Source organism: Vidua macroura, chromosome 12, assembly GCF_024509145.1.
Source record: "Vidua macroura isolate BioBank_ID:100142 chromosome 12, ASM2450914v1, whole genome shotgun sequence".
NCBI lineage: Eukaryota > Metazoa > Chordata > Aves > Passeriformes > Viduidae > Vidua > Vidua macroura.
In genome coordinates, this window is record NC_071582.1 from 7,155,234 (window position 1) to 7,172,532 (window position 17,299).

The following is a 17,299-nucleotide window of genomic DNA, read 5'->3' on the forward strand; positions in this document are numbered from 1 at the left end:
TTTTAGAAGAAACTATTTTTAATAAGCAGCAGCAGCCATTCGTGTGTGCTACCCGTTCCTTTAAGCACACCCAAGTTCCCCACATGATCCAACCTCTGTCAGCTGAGGCGTTTGCTCTTGCCTCCAACATCCTGCACGTGACAAACCTCCACTGCAGCCCCCAGCTTGTGCAGCTCACTCAGCCACAGCATCTGCTTGGGAGACAGGCGGTCGTTGGGGCCCTTCACCTCCACCAGCTACAAGGAAAGGGGGATGGTTAGAAGTGTGTCCCTGGGGGAACTGAAGGATCATTAGCTCCCACACATGAAGTATTTTTTACAGCTCTTATTTGCAACAAAAATAATAGAGATTTTAGCACAATGGAAGGTCCAGTGGGTGCTGAATTATTACCTCATATTTCAAAATTTAACTGTAAGAGAATGAAATTTTATATAGTAAATATCCACCAAAACACAGACCAAAGCTTTGGTGAATGAAGATCTCTCATACTGCAAAATTGATTGTCTACACCCTCACCTGTTCCAGCTGATACTGACATCAACTTATTCAGGTGTTCTAGAGAACTAATTTCTGCTATTCAGCTATGTATCATGAACACATAACAAGTTGCTCCAACAGATGAGATGTCCTGTTGGAGCAACTTGTTATGTAGCTATTCCACTACTCTGCACAGACACAGTTGTTGTAGACTCAAATAGTCCAGATTTTGTCGAAGTGGTGCCAGAACTCCTTGCTAACAGCAGTCGATGTGTGGCTGATTATAACAGGTGCTTTAGATTACGATTAATCAAAGACCTTTCCTACACCAGCCTTAGCCAGTGCTGATCTTGCTGCTCCCCACGCCCACTACAGCGCCAGCACAGCTGCTGGAGGAACAGATAATCACCCCGTGCTCCGTGGGGGCAGGGCAGCCGAGCCGCGGGTCTGACTCCACCGCCACAAGAATGACAATTTGTGTGGGCTGACAAGTGCAAGGTTTTACACGAGGGGAGGCAGCTGAGCGCTGGGAATTCCCGTGCTCCCCACACACCTTGAAGTGCCGGCTGTGGGAGCGCCACACGAGCAGGTCGGGCAGGCCCCCCCGGCAGTGCCGCAGGTCCCTGGAAAGCCGCCGGAAAACACCGCTCAGGAACCTTCCTCCAAGGCAAGAGACCAGGCTCTGCAAGAGAAGGTTTGGGTTGGTTTTAATTTCCTGCAGAACCATTTCCCAACCCTCACAAGAATACTGTTCCAAGAATACTACATGGCCCACTTCAGCTCTTTGTTTAGTCTCAAGAAATGTAAGTAGATGTTTTTTACATCAATTTTCCTGCTGTGCTCTCAGCTACTGTTACAGGAAAAGTGACCATATGAGAAAATTGTCACATTACCTGTGCAGGGACTTCAGCACAATAATCCCTAATTCCAATTCCTCCCTCCCACCACTCTCCATCTGCCATGGCTCAGTGCCTCAATACAACCTGTTGAGCACACCAGGGCCATGTGTAATTGAATGTCAAGCCTAATTGGAGCGCCCATGCTGGGCAACAGTCCCTTACCTGGACTTGCTGGAGGGAAATAAAACGTCCCCAGTTAACCAGGGCTGCTGCTTTTCCCTCCTGAGTGGTCCAGACATCAGCAACCAACTCTGCCAGTGTCTCCGAGGAAGCTGTGTGAAGCTGCTGGAGTCTGGCCTCAATGACAGCCCTCCTGTTCTCATAGAAGTTGTCAGTGTATAAATCCAGGGGGGATGTCTGGATGAAAAGGTAAACACAGCTCTCAGGAACTGCCACCACAGCAGCTGTTCCCAGAATGACAATGTCCTACTTCATATTTTTCTTAACAACAAAGTCAATCAAACATTGAGCTGATTTATATTGCACATGACCACCATATAAATATTTATTAAGTGGGGAAAAAATTGCATATGTTTTAATACCCAGTGCCAGTGCAACCAACACTGGCCACATCTTGGCCTCTGCTCTGTTGTTTTGAACTCTAGACAGAGGTTTCCTTTAACAAAGAATCCTGTGCATTCCCAGTGCTCTGAGCAGTAACGTTCCCGGTGGGATCTGGAATCGGGATCAAGACTGCTCAGGCACAGTGAGCAGTTTGAGGTGAAAGAACAAAGCCGCGATGAAGCCGGGGCGGATCCTTCAGCGCCCTCAGGAAGAGCCCCGGGACAGCGCTGAACACACCGGTGTAAAAAGCCCCTGCAGCAATTCAGCTTTGACGCTGCTGAGCAGGGCGGGCCGAGAGCCATTTTCAGACGCAAATGCAGAGTGCTTAGGAAACAGTCTTACACAAACGGCTGCCACACATAATCCCACATACAAAATACAGCCTAGGAATGACGGAGAGAATCAGGTGTGAGCTCAGTATTTTTAGTGCCCGAGGATCATGAGTTTTGCTCTGCATTAATAAGGACAACAAGAAGAACTATTTGTATGAATTCCATTTCAGTTTTGTATGGCCTCTGGAGTTACAGCTGTCCCCTTCCTGTCCTACTTGTGAACCTGCTGGTTTTCAGCTCAGCCACAAGGACTTCTGCTTCAAATGGTGAAGAAAAATAAAGCCACAAGTTCACCTGGAATCACAGACCTTAGGGTGTTACAGGGAGCTGTTGGAGAGGGCTTTGTAATGTTGTTTGCTTGCTTCTTTCTTTGTCGAAAAGGAGGGATGATCCCAAAAAAAATGGTGGGGTGGGCAGGGGTGCTAACAAACCTGAGTTTAAAAATAAGGCTATTGAAAAGCAACAGATTTTTTTTTTCTTTTGTTGTTTTTTCTTTTCTCTAATGGAATGTGCCATCTTCCAACTAGAGGAACTAGGCTGGGGCACAGCAGTGTTTCTCCACTGCTATCAAGGACACCTTGCCCAGCAAGCTCAGCTACAGGACACAAGCATTTAACCACACCAATCCCACCCTCTCTGACTGTGAATCCAGTCTGACACAGCAAATGGTTACTGAGGAGGCCCTTGGCAATAAACCAAATATAACAAATATAAAAGGAAGGAAACACCAAGATCTGTCTGGAAAGTCCCTCAGAATAAAATGTTAATATAATCACAAAAAAGATTTTAACATCATTACTGAGTTTACAGCAATGGGAAAATAAATTAACTAAAGAAAGCCTTCCAAAATTACCTGATAGGAATTTCTGAACACATCAGGTATGTCATCCATGAAAATGATATCCCACATTAGAATCCCATACAGTGTAATAAACGTTGAGCCTTCCCCATGAATACCTAAAAGGCAGAGTTTAATAAAAATGGAAACATTAATTTCTACAGCAATGTCATATGAAGAGGTACTGAAGCATCACCACCCAAAGCAGAAATACACCATGTTGAGGTTCATGGCCAGCTGGTGTCAGCACACATTCCCACTGCAGCTGCAAATGCAGCTCATTCTGCCCCATTCCCCAAGCCTGCTGCTCCCAGGCCAGGGGCCTTCACTGCAGCAGTTTCCATCCCTGCCTGGCCCCCACAAAGCTTACTGGGCTCTGACAATACACAACTTTTTTTAACATTAAAAAAGGATACTATATGGATGATAATAATAATAATATATAATATATTCAAAACATGACATATAGTATATAATCAGATCTTGTATAAAATATTATTCTATGTAGCTGCTCTATTTTATTGTAAATATTATCTTTTATATGTATACATATTTATATATGCAAATACACCTGTGTTTATGCATGTATACCTGTGCTCCTACACATTTATATGTTCATGCACACATATAAGAATATGAAAGCAACATATCGAGGACACCAAGGAGGGCTTCTTCTAATACCTCAACACCAAAAGGAAAACTCAGGCTAACGTGGGCCTGCTGCTGAATGGAGGGGGGGCCTGGTAACAGGGGATACAGAGAGCAGGGCTCTGGAACACCTTCCTTGCACTCGTCTTCACTGCCAAGACCAGCTCTCAGGGACCTCTGACCCAGGAGACCTGGGGTAAGGAATGCTGGAAAACCTTCCCTTGGTTCAGGAAGACTGGCTTAGAGAACACCAAGGCAAGCTTGACATCCACAAGTCCATGGGCCCTGAGGGGCTGCACCCAGAGGTGCTGAGAGTGGGCAGACACCATGCTGAGGCCACTCACCATCATCTTTGGAAGGTGGTGGCCACCAGAAGAGGTGTCAGAAGAAAGCAAATGTCACCCATTCTGCAGAAAGGGAAAGGAGGACCCAGGGAAGTCCTGGCCAGTCAGCCTCACCTCACTCCCTGGAAAGGTGACAGAGTGCCTCATCCTGGGGCCATCTCTGCCCACAGGGATGACAAGAAGGTGATCATGAGTGGTCAGCATGGATTCACATCTGCTAAATAATGCCTGATGAACCTGACTGCCTTCTACAATGAAGTGCTGTGCACTGGAACAGGCTGTCAGAGAGGCTGTGGAGTCTCCCTCACTGGAGCTATTCCACAACAGTCCTGTGCCATGTGCTCTGGAATGACTCTGCTTGAGCAGGGAGGTTGGACCAGATGACCCCACTGTGAGCCCTCCCAACCCAAACCATTCAGTGGTTCTGTGATTCTGTGAGCATTTCTATATATATATGTGTACAAAGAGAGATATATATGTATGACTATACACATGTATATATATGTATACGTATGCAAACACAAGGAAACACTTTTCCACTGTGAAGGTGATGAAACACTGGCACAGGCTGCCCAGAGAGGCTGTGGACTCACCCTCCCTGGGGATACTCTACAGCAGGTCATGGTCTGGGAGAGTTGGCTCTTGAGCTGAGGGTGACCCCCAGAGCCCCTTGTCAACCTCAGCCACTCTGTGATTTGTGTGTTATTAGTCTGTTAGTGCAATATATTATCTACAGTAGTATATGCAGTGTTACCCATCACACATACAGATCCCAGAATATGTATGTTATTATATACCATATATTATAGTGTATGTGCATTAAACAAGCAGGATTCCTCATACATATGAGAGGGAGCATGTGTGTGTTGGGGTGTGTGCATGAAGCTGGTATGGGCATTCTGGATCACCACTAAATCACACATGGCCGCTGTGTGCTCAAAATTGTAGAGCCAAGAAGACCAATGGTGAGTGGGTGAGAGTGAGGAACTGAGTGGGAATTTCAGCACAATTCTCTCAAATTCTAAATATTGCTCCCTTCCTATTTACCTTTTTCTGATATGACCACTTTTGCTGCAACAATATTAGCAATGAAATAAAACTATATTAAAATATATATTTTATAGAAAGATACAAAAGTTATCTTTAAAAATAACTTTCCTACCTTTTTTGCTTTTTTCCTGTAAAACAGACCTATATATTCTTACTAGTTGATGGCTTTTCATAGCTCCTAAGTTGTAAGAGTGCATTAAAAACTACTAATAGAGCCTTTTCAAAAATTCCTGCAGTGTTGTGCTATTGGTATATACTGTTTTCATGAACATCTAGTACCAAGAATTAGTGGAGGTTTACATTTCCTTAGTGACACTCCCTTAAATGATAATACTAGCACTTTAACCTAAATTGTTTTACCCTTAGCTGTTCAATGGTAAGGAAGGCAAAGTAAGTGATTTTCTGTGTAGACGAAGAAAAAACACTGGGGTTTTTCCTACTACATTTCAAAACCACATTTAGTAAATGAAAGCAGCAAATTATTAAAGCAGATCAGGCTGAAAATATATGTTAGAGCACTTTGGTAAGGAAGTGATGTATTAGAGGTGTTTGGGAAGGAAACAGAATCAGCCTAAAATTTGGTCTAAGGAACTCAGCTAAAACTGGTCTATTAACTAAACTGATTAGTAAATAGTTTCTTTGCTTACTCTCACAGTTATTTTACTGCAAAATATCCCCAAACCAACAGTACTGTTACCCTGATCGAAACCATTCTTCCTGTAATGAGTTAATGCCAGCTCCTCAACTGAGCACATGACTGTGGATACACTGCAGTCTTGGCCTCCTTCTCCATCACCAATATCCTCCATGAGAAACACAGATTTTCCCATTCCCGTCTGAGGACACATCTTTCCACTGATTGTAACCTGAACATATTAAAACATTTGGTTACTTTCCAGCATCACGTTTAAAAGGCTTTAGCCCAAAATTCCTTTTTCAGTTTGCTTAAAATCAGAACTAGATTTGTTTCCAAAAATCAACTGAATAAAATTTAACCTGTCATTCCTGTGAAATCATCCTCTTTAGCTTTTATAAACCGGCACATTTTTAAGAAAACAAATGTCTAGCAAAAATTCTGGGCAGATGGGAAGGTAGCCTTTCTATATGCAGGACCAGGAGCAGAAACACAGAAAAGTGAGGAGACAGACTCTGGGCTGAGACAAAGAAGGGCTGCAGGGAGACATGAGGTGAGGAGGTTGAGAGAGGAAGTGAGGCTCTGCTTTGATTTTGCCCAGACAGAATTATCTTTACAATGGTATGGAAAAGACAGATTTTTAAAAAATCTATTCTGTTATGATGCAAGTGCCCCACACTGAATATTTGCATAACACATATTTAGAGTGCATAACTTCCAAAGGTTCCTAAAAGATCAGTGGCTTTTTTTTAGCCATTAATCTAATGCTGACAACATGCTAAGGTTACTATTACTTTTTCAGCACACAGAATGCTTGGCCTGCAGCCACCAGAGGCAATGCACTGATCAGACTCTTCAGCCAGAAAGGCTATGGCTTTACCGATAAATTAGTGGAATTTATGGCTGATCACTTCCATAAAAAATATAAAGCAATGAAAATTAGATCAGTGTACAGCTGACTAACTTCAGGTAAGAAGCTGACCAATGTAGAAGTATTTGATTACAAGAGGCTTTTGTTTTAGAAACACATTTGTATTCCTTTTCCTGCACCATGTCAGTCAGAGGCTGGTGCACAGCATGTAACAAGTCTCCTAGATTACTTTTCCTTGTCTGAAGTAAAAAGAGCTCAAGAGTTGCTGCTCCCTTGCTTACATGAGTCACATCCTGCACGGTGAGGATGGGCAGGTCCTGCAGCAGGCCCTGGAACTGCTTGCAGCTGGGGGAGTCCCTGATGCGCAGGGCGCGCTGGCACAGGGACAGACGGTGCCCGGTGCGCACGGCCGGGTCTGCCAGCCCCCTCCGGATGCAGCCAATGGCCTGGCAAACAGCAAGGGGACAAACAACGATTGACTGACACCTCTGCACACCTCTCTGCACAAGAGCAACTGATTTAAGCACAAACACGTGAGTGTAAGAACCAGCGTACAGGACAGGGCCACCTCGCTAATCGAGTGGTGAAGTTCTAACCAATGAGTAACAATTTGCACAAGGAGGCTTCTGGACTCAAATTTATCCTAGTACAGTAAAAAAGTACAGTACAGTACAATAAAAAAAAAATCCCTCTCAATTTCTACTGATTAAGGAAGTGGATTCATTTTCTTAGTTGAAACTGGTGTCTGACCTTAGGATTCCTAACAAAATCTGCATTTTTAGGACACTCTACTCCACTGTTCTTGCCATAAGAAATACTTCAAAAAAATGTTTTCAGACAATGTCTGTAGTGTTTCCAGCTTTCCAGCAGCAGTTTTGAAGATACCTTCTTAGTGTTTTTCAAGTGCTGATGTAAATTCAGAGCCAGCCGATCCCACCATCTCCCTCTGCTGTCAGCACAGTACACATCCTGGGCCAGGAGGTTCTGCAGCTGCTGCACTGCTTCCTGTAGCAATGGGATTGTACCTTTATTAACTGGGTTACAAAACCAAGTTCAAGTGAGCTTGTCACTTTCCCTTCTAATTAATGAATAGTACAGAAACTTTCTCTCTGGACAATCCAAACCTAGTTTTTACTCCATTACCCAATATACCCATTTCAAATCCATATGTGTATCTTAAAAACTCTAGAATAGAGATATTTTTATGTGAACTTAAAGGTTAGCTGCCAAAAATACAGCATTTTTATAATTTCTGTATCCCTTATTGTATATGAAAAATATCTTAAGTATTACTTGTTGCTTTGTTGCTGAGGTGAAGTATTTTTCAAAATAATCTGATTAACTTTAAGATGTAAGTCAGAGGCCTTTGGAGATGTTAATTCCTTAGGAAGAGGCAGGGATTTCTGGAAGACTTCTCTTTCAAGATTTTTCTTATTTAAAAGCAATATCCAAATCTAGTGAAACACAGGTATCTTTAAATAATGAAACAAGCATATCTCAGCAATAGTTTTATGGTGTATTACATATGGTAAATCTTCAAAGCATAAGCAGAAATCAAAACAATTTAAAACTTTCTAAAGCAGCAGAAAAAAGGGGCACTTTTCCCTTAGAAGTTAACTTGTTACTAGAACTGTAGCAAGTCCTGGCAAACATATTACCAGCATTTTCCAGCCACTTTAGAAATGTAAATTCATGTAAAAAAATTAAGCACTTATTTCTATTCCCCTCACCACTTTACCTTATACTTGTGAAGTCTCTGCAGAATTTCAACTCCTTGAGAAAGGATTCTTGTGTACACCCAGCCAACTGTGAAACGTCGCAGGTAATCAGGTAAAATTCTGTGATAGCTGAAAAATAAGAGCAGTTCAGATCAATTTAATGATGTCAATTTTACTAAGAATACTTACACCTAAAGCATTTACCAAACTAAATGCCTTATATATCTAAACTGATCTGAAATAAGTATCCCAGCTGCAAAGTCAAGAACCCAAAGGTAAGGCAATAGTTTGGCTTAGGGAGCAGGTGCAAGCTGCATTTGCACAGCTTATTTCAATATCAACACCAGCAGAATTATCAGTAAGTTTTAAAACAGATGCAAAACAGTAACTTACTACATCATATTTTGTTACCACTCATTTTCATAAGTCAGCAGTTCCACTTCAGAAACAAAGCTGAACAAAAGAAAAAGTCTCGAATAGGAATTTCCTGCCATAAAAGAAGACCAACATCTTTTCAGTAGGCACCTCTGTATTTCAGGACAAAGTCTTTCAAATTTATTTTTAAAATCAAAATAGATTTTTCCACTGTCTTCAGTGTAAAATGGAACAGACCTCCAAATGACCCCCTATGAATATTATTTTAAATCAGTTGCCATGGAATTGAATATAATGCCAAATATAAGGCTTTAATTTGTGGTGTATTATTAAAAACCCTCAAAATAATTAAAAGAAAAACTGATCAAGAACATTTAAAACCCAATAAATGTTATTTCAGTTCTCAGATATTCAGTAACATTTCCTGAGCAACACCCACTTGGAAATCTAAAGACATTAATAACCCAGCATGTTTTCCCATAACATTTGCAACATCTTTTGTTCACAGTCAATTTTAATTTCTGCTTATTGCCATTTGTTTGAAAGCCATTAAAAAAAACAAAAAAAAACCCAAAAAACAAAACAAAACAAAACAAAACAAACCACCAAAACCAAAAAACTATGACAAGGGAAAAATAAGAAAATAAGGCTCTTGTTCTCCTGTACTGGCACATAGGACAGAACTGTTTTACTGCTATATCCATGCCTACCAACTCTTTCCCAAGATTTTATAAAAAAGGTCTTTTCACATTGTAACTTAAAAGCTAAACAATCAGGAAGTTCCAAGCTTTCAAGAGCACTAAAGTCTCTTGCTTTATCAGGTATAAATAACATCCCTAGCTGATAAGCCTCTCTCCAAAGGAACAGTATCCAAGGTAATATAATACATTTAACAGTTTCCCGTTCAGTACCTCAAAGAGGGGTGATTCTTCAGTTCGCTCCAGGTTTCTTTAGCACACAAATAGAGATTATTAGCTTCTTCCCAGTTCCCATTTAGCATTGCAGTGGCTATATCATTTGACAGATGAACAGCAGTTGCATACCTGTGGTAAAAACCACAACTTTACCACACTTGAAAAGCATCTACAGTTGAAAGAAATAAATTCTTTCCCCTCCAGTCTCTAAAGACATTGAATCATGCAGCTATCTTTATTCTTAATCTTGTAGGATTAGCAGAGTTTAAACTAGCAGGGCACATAATGTTTAAATTTACTTAACACTAGAGAATATAATTTTTATTTAGCTCAGAATCAGCATAGCAAATGAAGAAACAGCTTTCATCACATTATCATGAAGCAAATAAATAAGCTATTTTGTTTCAAAATGCAAGCCACTGTGAATTACAACTCCTACCTTGACAGAAAAATGTACTTAAAATAATTGCAAAATTGACACTTCTAAATATTTACATCTGGAGTACTACATCTGAGTTCTTATTTGCCTGCACAAATGCTGCAGTAAAGCTCTTTCAGAAATGAACAGATTTCCAAGCTGCCAAAGCTCTCCCTACCTGATGAGATCCTCTCTGTCCTGGAAGACCTGTGTTTTCCTGTTTACTGTGTAACTGGGGAATACCATATGCCCCATGTTTGCCCTAAGGACTGTGGAGAGCAGGCCTTGACCAGCACTGCCAGCTTCTTCCTCCTCCAGCGACTCAGGCAGTGAAAACAGCAGCAGGATTCGGGAAAAGACAGCCCGAGCACCTTTGCAGACCCTGACACATTTTCCAGCCAGGTCTTTCACCCTGGAAGGACAAATAAAATATTATAACATGGTTTTTACCATGACTTGTAAAAACTAAAACATACTGAATGAAGTATGAGAATAACTTTTTTCCAAGCCAATTAATGCATAAACTTGATTTTCCTTGAAAGAAGCAGAGAGACTATGCAGTTTAGTATTTACCCTTCTCTTTGACTCACTGTGAATTGAAATGTAATGCCACCCTTTTTATTAATAAATTTACTAAATACAGTCCTCTCTTGAAAAGGCATCTAGATTTCAGTCATTTGAAGCACAACTTCCATTCACCTGCAAAATTTACCTGTAAACATTTACCTTTTTAAAATCACTGTCCCGATACCAGCCTGACTCCTGCTGAAGATCGAACGCTGCTTTGACAACTTCAGAAGATCATCCACAAGTTGCTGTTTCTGACCATTTGGGTTTGGCAAGTGAAAGACTTTTGCCAGTGTTTTTAGCTCAGGGGCTGAAAGCAAATCCAGCCCTTCATACAGGTCTTCCAATTCAGATTCTAAAAGTAAAATTATCCACATATATTCATTGTGTTGTATTATTGTGTCAAGCAACAGCTCACAGTACATGCATACAACCTAACACTAATATAATGATTTAGGTTTGATGCCCAAAAGGTGGGCTGGAAATAAAACCCCATAGACTGGTGTCTGTAGGGCAGGTATTTTGTTTATTGCAGCACTGCAGGTGAAGGGGATTTCTCCACCTAACTCACCCACCTTTGCCAAGTGCTGTGGTATGTTTATGCAGTAAGTGTTGCTTAGTGTAACTCTGCCACTGTAACATCATCACACAGATGCCAGAACTAATTTACATGGTATGATCTGAGTGTTATTAGACAGTTCTTTTGCACTGTGCCTGCACCTCCCTGATTCAGGGCTCGTCAGGGGTCTTTGATGAAGGCTTCCAAAGTCTTCTTCAGTCCTCTGAAGTTTTCAACTTTGTTTTTGGAGCATGCACAGTTACTGTGTTCCTCGGTCTGTCTGGTCCTAACCTGCCTAAATGTCTTTATTTTGTGGCTAATTGGCTTTACATGTACCAATTTCTCATTAACTGTACTTACCTATCTCTAAAGCTATCCACCTTCTTTTATGTCTATTCAGCATTAAGCAACTAGTTAACCATATGCCCCATTACATTGTATAGAAAGTTATTTGTATCAGGTTATATAGGTATAAAAGTATTGATTTGGGTTATATAGGTATAAAAGTTACGGTTCAGCTTATATTCATATCAGGTTATATAGATACATAAAAAAGTCATGATTTAGGTTATACTGATATCAGTTTATGTATCTATATCAGGTTGTACTGATGTCTTATAACTCAAGCTATATAAGCACCTTGTAACTTTGACCTAAGTTATATAGGCATCAGGTTCTTAAAAAATGTATTAACAATGCTATCTGGTTCACCCTGAAATTCTTCTGCACCTTCTTCTGGACCTTTTCACAGGTCTGCTTTGAAGGAAGGGAATAACTAGAAAAAGAACACCCCTTACAACTTCAAAACAACTGCAAAGATTAAAAAATTCTTCTGAGTTATAAAAAAAATGCTGTTCAGAAAACCTGATGTTCTCTATTATCTAATCTGCACTATTTGTATTTTCACAAGACCACTCATCTACCTGAAGCCTTTATTCTGCTCCTCTATTCTGTTCCCAAGGCACAAACAAGCATGTACTGCATTGATCTCTAACATGACACAACTTCAGATTTTATTTGTAGCATTTTAAAGGTTTATTAATGCTGGCCTTACCTGTTTGTAGGAATCTGGCTTCAACCAGTTCTTCAATTATTGGTGACAAATCCACACTTATCTCCCCATACTCTATTTTGTTCACCTTTAACCAGTTCAGCTTGCGTTGAAAAAGTCTTACATACAACTTCTGCCCACCAACTGTAAATTTTATTTAAAGAAGGGAAAGACAAAAAGAGGAGTAAATTCTAAACACAGTACTAAGCACCACATCATCACATTAACCAGAAAAATTACTTTGATGCAGGTACTCTCTAAAACACATTTTACATCTCCCCGTGTTCTACAAGCAGACTTGGTAAAATACCAGAATTACCTTTCCAAGCAATTAATAAATTCATTAGGATCTTTAAGTTTTGTAGGTGGAAAAGTATTACAACATGTTTTCTAGGTAATGTACATTACTAAAATGCCTTTTGACATGCTTACCCTTCAAGAAATATTTAGTTTTATAGAAAAAGAGAACTTCATTTTTCAACCCTGCATTTTGTGTTGTTAAATAGGTCTTTTTGCTTTGTTAAACAGTCATTCAATGACCAAATATTTCATGCTAGAGAACAAAAGAAGCTGCAGTCTGACAGAATAATTTCATAATCACGGAATATCTCTCTGTGCAGCATTCTTCAGGTTCTTATTTTTCCAAAGATAAGCCAAATTATACTAATACATCTACTGAAAGAAAACAATGAGAAAAAAACTCCTATTCATTTGGTTTTTATCAGGAAAGTATTCTTTTAAAGTACCTTTTAAAAAGGCTTTTTAAGTGCTAACAATGCCAAAATTCAACAAAATAGCTTATTAAATTTTAGCTGAAAATAGTCTAGCTATTATCACTACATTCAACAACCTTTTGAATATTTAAATCAAGCCCCATTAACTTCTATTTTTTACCACTGTCTGCTACTGCTTAACTGAAAATGATCACTAATAAAAAACCACTGAAACACTACCAGACCTAGACATATTTAAGAAATGGCAGATAAACATTAAATGTTTATTTAACAATTCTCCTGTCCTTATAAGACTTTTTCAGCCTTTTCTTTAATAGAATCTTTCCAGGATCAGTTCACTGGAAGAACTACATTCAGACATATAACTTGTCATTTTCTCTGTGGGGTTATAACTCCTTTAAAGTCTGTCCCCAGTTTTTATCATTCTGGAGAAAGGAAAATGTTAACACACAGGCATTCTTTCTCCAGGCCATGGAACTGACCAAACTAGGGCTGCAATAATAATTTCATAATAAGCTTCATAAACTTACACTGAGTTAGAGACAACCCACTGAGGAATGGCAGACATTTCAGCAGAAAATAATTAAATACTGGAAAGTATCCATATTCAAGCAACTTCATAGTACTAAGCAGGTGTGTGGGCTTTTTTGTGTTATGATAACTGAAAGATAACGCTAGGGTAGAAACTTCTCATGTGGGACACATAACTCATCTACCTGAACTTTTAAAGTATCCTGCCTGGTATTTCTTGAAGGCAATGGCATCCATCTGCCAGTTGTCCAGGACTTGTTATCTACTGGCTTAGTGCTATCCTCTCACTTCTTACAGCTCAACTGCTTCATCTTTCCTACCCTGCAAAGAGAGATTGTTTCATCCATGACCCTCACATCCAGTGCAGACATGGATTTATCAGCACCACTTTGCAATAATTCTTTCTGTATTCCCAACTCACACTACTGAAAGAGAAACAAGAAGCTCTTTTATCTAACAGAAGAAGCTCCTGTTACCGATCAGTGTTGTTCACGTCCAGGGAACAGAGTGTGGAAATGGGGGAGGTGTATCCTGAACATCTCTTTTAGTGTCTGTCAAAGTAGCCAACGCCAGCATACACTACTGGCCTAACTGTGAGTTTATTCCTGGATCTTTGGATGCAAATGATGTGCATCTACTGCTTGCCTCAGAGAGCCAGTAACGAGACTTCTGTTGCTTTCTTTCTTTATATATTCCCTTTTAACTACCACAAGACAAACAAGGCATTACCAAGCTCCAAGATGTCCCTACTGTAATATTCTTATGGTCTGGAGTGCACCAATGGGCTCTGCCGACCACCCGAGGTTTGGCTGCTTGTGTCCATGGCCAGCTGAGATGCATTAGGATGCAAGCCAGGCTGCTGGGAGGGCTGAGTGAGGCTGTGTCCCCCCATTCTCTCAGGAGCTGTACCTAACTACATTAGCAGAGTTAATTTTTAAAAAGCCACTGAGAAGAAGGAGCTTCTTCCCTTAAAAAATACATCAAGTTACATGGTCAATTGATATAGTACTTCTCATATAAAACTATGTAAGAATGTTCCACTACATGAGGGAACGTGGAAATGTATTTAAAATAAAAAGATACCTGATAATTTGTAGAATTTGGTTATAATGTTCAAATCTTGTTCATTAAATAGTCTGACATCATCTTCATTCTGCAATACTGCTCGCAGGACTACTAAAAAATTCTGGAGGTAGTATGGGTGACCAGGAGAGTTGGGCACAGAGAGGACCTCGTCTATTTTGTCTAGAATGTCACCAGTGGAATCCTGAGATTCTGTCTTTTCCACAGTTTCTAATAAAGTATGGTTCATGTCATTTTTAAAGTCTTCAAGAACTTCCACAGGAAGTACCTCTGCATCATCCCTGCTAAAGCAATCTTCTGTCCCACGGTTCACTTCTGTCTTTGAAGGAGTAACCTCAGTGTGAGGCTGAGTCTCAATTTCCAAATTACTGGTCAGCTCTGCTGAAGTATGGGTGGCTAGAGATGTTTCAAATTTATCAGGACTAAGTATCCCACCTTCAGAGCTGCTTTCTGCTTTGGTGCTCCTTGTACCAGATGGGAACCTTTTGTCATTAATGTTATCAGCCAGTAACTGTACTTGAACTATATCCACAAGGTCTTCTTGATTACATTTGTTTATTTTGTTTTCAAATTCAGATTCCCTCTTTGAAAAATTTTGTTCCTGGTGCTCTCTTTGAGAAGGCTGATTTTCTTTCTGAGAACTCTGCCCAGCATCAATCTCATCACCATCATCATCATCAGGTGCTGCAGCACTTCCACAGGTACTGTGAAGAGCTGGAGGTGAAGAGTTGATCTCTTCATACAAGACCTGTTTTCCTCCCTGCAGGCAGCGTCTTCTGGACAGTTTGGCAGACAAGCTTCCCAAGGAGACTGTTCTAACTGTTCGAGCCTGGGATTCACTGTTGACATTAAAGACTGAACCACTATTGCTAAAATAAGGACTAGTCTGTTGTGCTGCACTCCCTCCTGCTTTCAATAAATTACTTTTGGAAAGACTTGTTTCTAGATTTAAGAGGTTTTTTGAAAAATACGAGCTGGAATTTTTGCTCAGATTTTCAGCTGGGGAACTCTTATTCCTAAAAGAATTCAGTGTAGCATCAATAGCACCAATCTCACCACGGTTTCTCTGACATGTTTCATCTATGTGCTTATTTATTCCATATCTTGGCACCAATTGCCCACACATGGGACAGCTAACTTTGGCAGGGGGAACATTGTTAAAAAAGGAAGTAATAGAGGATGATGCTGAAGGTGTAGATGGTGTTCCTGCAACTTCCACTTTTTTTGTTGCTTCTTTTTTCTTCTTATTTTTACCAAGTGACAAACTTATTTGGGATCTTTTGATTCCTGAAGATCTAGATTCTGCCATTACAAAGCTTCACAGCGATTACATGGTACAGACAACTCCATTCAGGCCATATTTCTTTATTCTGTAATACTTAAAAGACTTTCCTTGACTTTTCCATCTGTAATCCTCTGACATGCCTTGAAAAAAAAAAAAAACAACACAGAATGAGTGGTCTTCTAAGGTACCAGATGCAACCAAGATGAACAGAAGAGAGGCAGAGAAGTAATCTGTAACTTACAATGCTACTGTCCTTTAGCTTAGGCAGGGAAGCACACCACAGGCAAGCTGAGCACTGCAGCTGCCTTTAGATGGCTAAGTAATGGAAAAGTAATCTCAAGTTTGCATTTACATCAGCAAGTGAACCTGGAATTCAAATACGCAAGTCCTCTAATTTTCACAGAATAGTCAGAGATGAAAGGCACCTCTGGAGATCATCCAGTCCAACCCCTCTGCCCAAGCAGGGTCACCTGGAACAGATGACACAGGAACGCATCCAGGTGGGTTTGGAATGTCTCCGGAGAGGGAGACTCCATGACCACCCCGTGCAGCTCTCCCAGGGCTCTGCCACCCTCAGTGTGAAGTTCTTCCTCACGCTGAGGTGAAACTTCTTGTGTTTTAGTTTATGGCCATTGCTCCTCATTCTGTCGCTGGGAACATTTTATCACTGTCTTGTTTGCTACTGACAGACTATTTTCGGTGCCAAGCACCCGTTTCCAGAGCACTCTCCGGGCTGCCCTGCAGCCCTCACCCTCACGGCTGCCGCGCCTGCCCGAGCCCATGGCGCGCTCGGGCCGAGCTCCGCCAGGACCGGGGCTCAGGAGCAGCCGGCGGCTCCACACCGCTCTCCAGGTGATCTGGATGGCAGGGCCCAGGCTCCCGAGGGGCTCTCGGGGCTGCCATCCTGACGTGCCCGCCCCGCTGCCGCCACCGCCCCTCCCCGCGCTGAGACCCCGTGCCGCCGTGCCCCCACACGGCGGGCCCCAGCCGGAGCCTTCCACAGCCCGCCCGGCCCGGCGCGGGCCTTCTGCCCTTCCCCACGCACCGGCACCGCAGCCGCGCGTCGTTCCCGGCGCCGTGCGGGGCCAGGCCGCGCCCTGAGGGCCGGGCCGGGGCCGCCGCTCCGCCCGCCGCCAGGCCTGAGCAATGCAGCGCCGATGGCGGGCACGGCGCTCTGCGCGCTCCCTCACGCAGAGCGGGGTCTGTTGCAAACGCCCTCCGCAGATTTAAAATTTCCTTTTACGACAACGTGTGTAAAACAGCTGAGGTCCACAGGAGCAGCAACTAGAGGTTTGTGGTTGGTGAGTTTTTTGGGTCTTTTTTTTTGGTTTTTGTTCGGACAAGAGCAAATAGTGAAATATTTTCACCCTGAGATTTATTGTTTGTATGGAGTCTGAAAACGGTGCT

General features: G+C 41.6%; 2 protein-coding genes across 3 annotated transcripts in view; one reads left to right on the plus strand and one right to left on the minus strand.

Annotated features, from left to right (window-relative positions):
* On the minus strand, positions 1 to 17,010 carry FAN1 (FANCD2 and FANCI associated nuclease 1). 2 transcript variants are annotated; one of them, XM_053987953.1, is made up of 14 exons: positions 16,938 to 17,010; positions 14,608 to 16,032; positions 12,263 to 12,403; positions 10,809 to 11,004; positions 10,261 to 10,494; positions 9,662 to 9,793; positions 8,396 to 8,504; positions 7,543 to 7,662; positions 6,939 to 7,103; positions 5,850 to 6,018; positions 3,126 to 3,229; positions 1,539 to 1,733; positions 1,031 to 1,159; positions 1 to 236 (listed from the first exon to the last, which is right to left on the minus strand). In XM_053987953.1, exons 2-14 carry the CDS (start codon positions 15,914 to 15,916, stop codon positions 99 to 101), a joined length of 3,141 nt encoding a protein of 1,046 aa, XP_053843928.1. In that variant the 5' UTR covers positions 15,917 to 16,032; positions 16,938 to 17,010; the 3' UTR covers positions 1 to 98. The 2 variants fall into 2 exon arrangements, with proteins under 2 accessions (XP_053843928.1, XP_053843926.1); XM_053987951.1 differs by lacking the exon at positions 16,938 to 17,010 and adding an exon at positions 16,363 to 16,380.
* The window catches only part of MCEE (methylmalonyl-CoA epimerase), a 15,843-nt gene continuing 15,512 nt past the window's right edge, over positions 16,969 to 17,299 (plus strand). Inside the window, exon 1 of the mRNA XM_053987955.1 lies at positions 16,969 to 17,182. Coding sequence (XP_053843930.1) covers positions 17,050 to 17,182 — 133 coding nt within the window. The 5' untranslated portion in view covers positions 16,969 to 17,049. The remainder of the gene's footprint in view (positions 17,183 to 17,299) is intronic.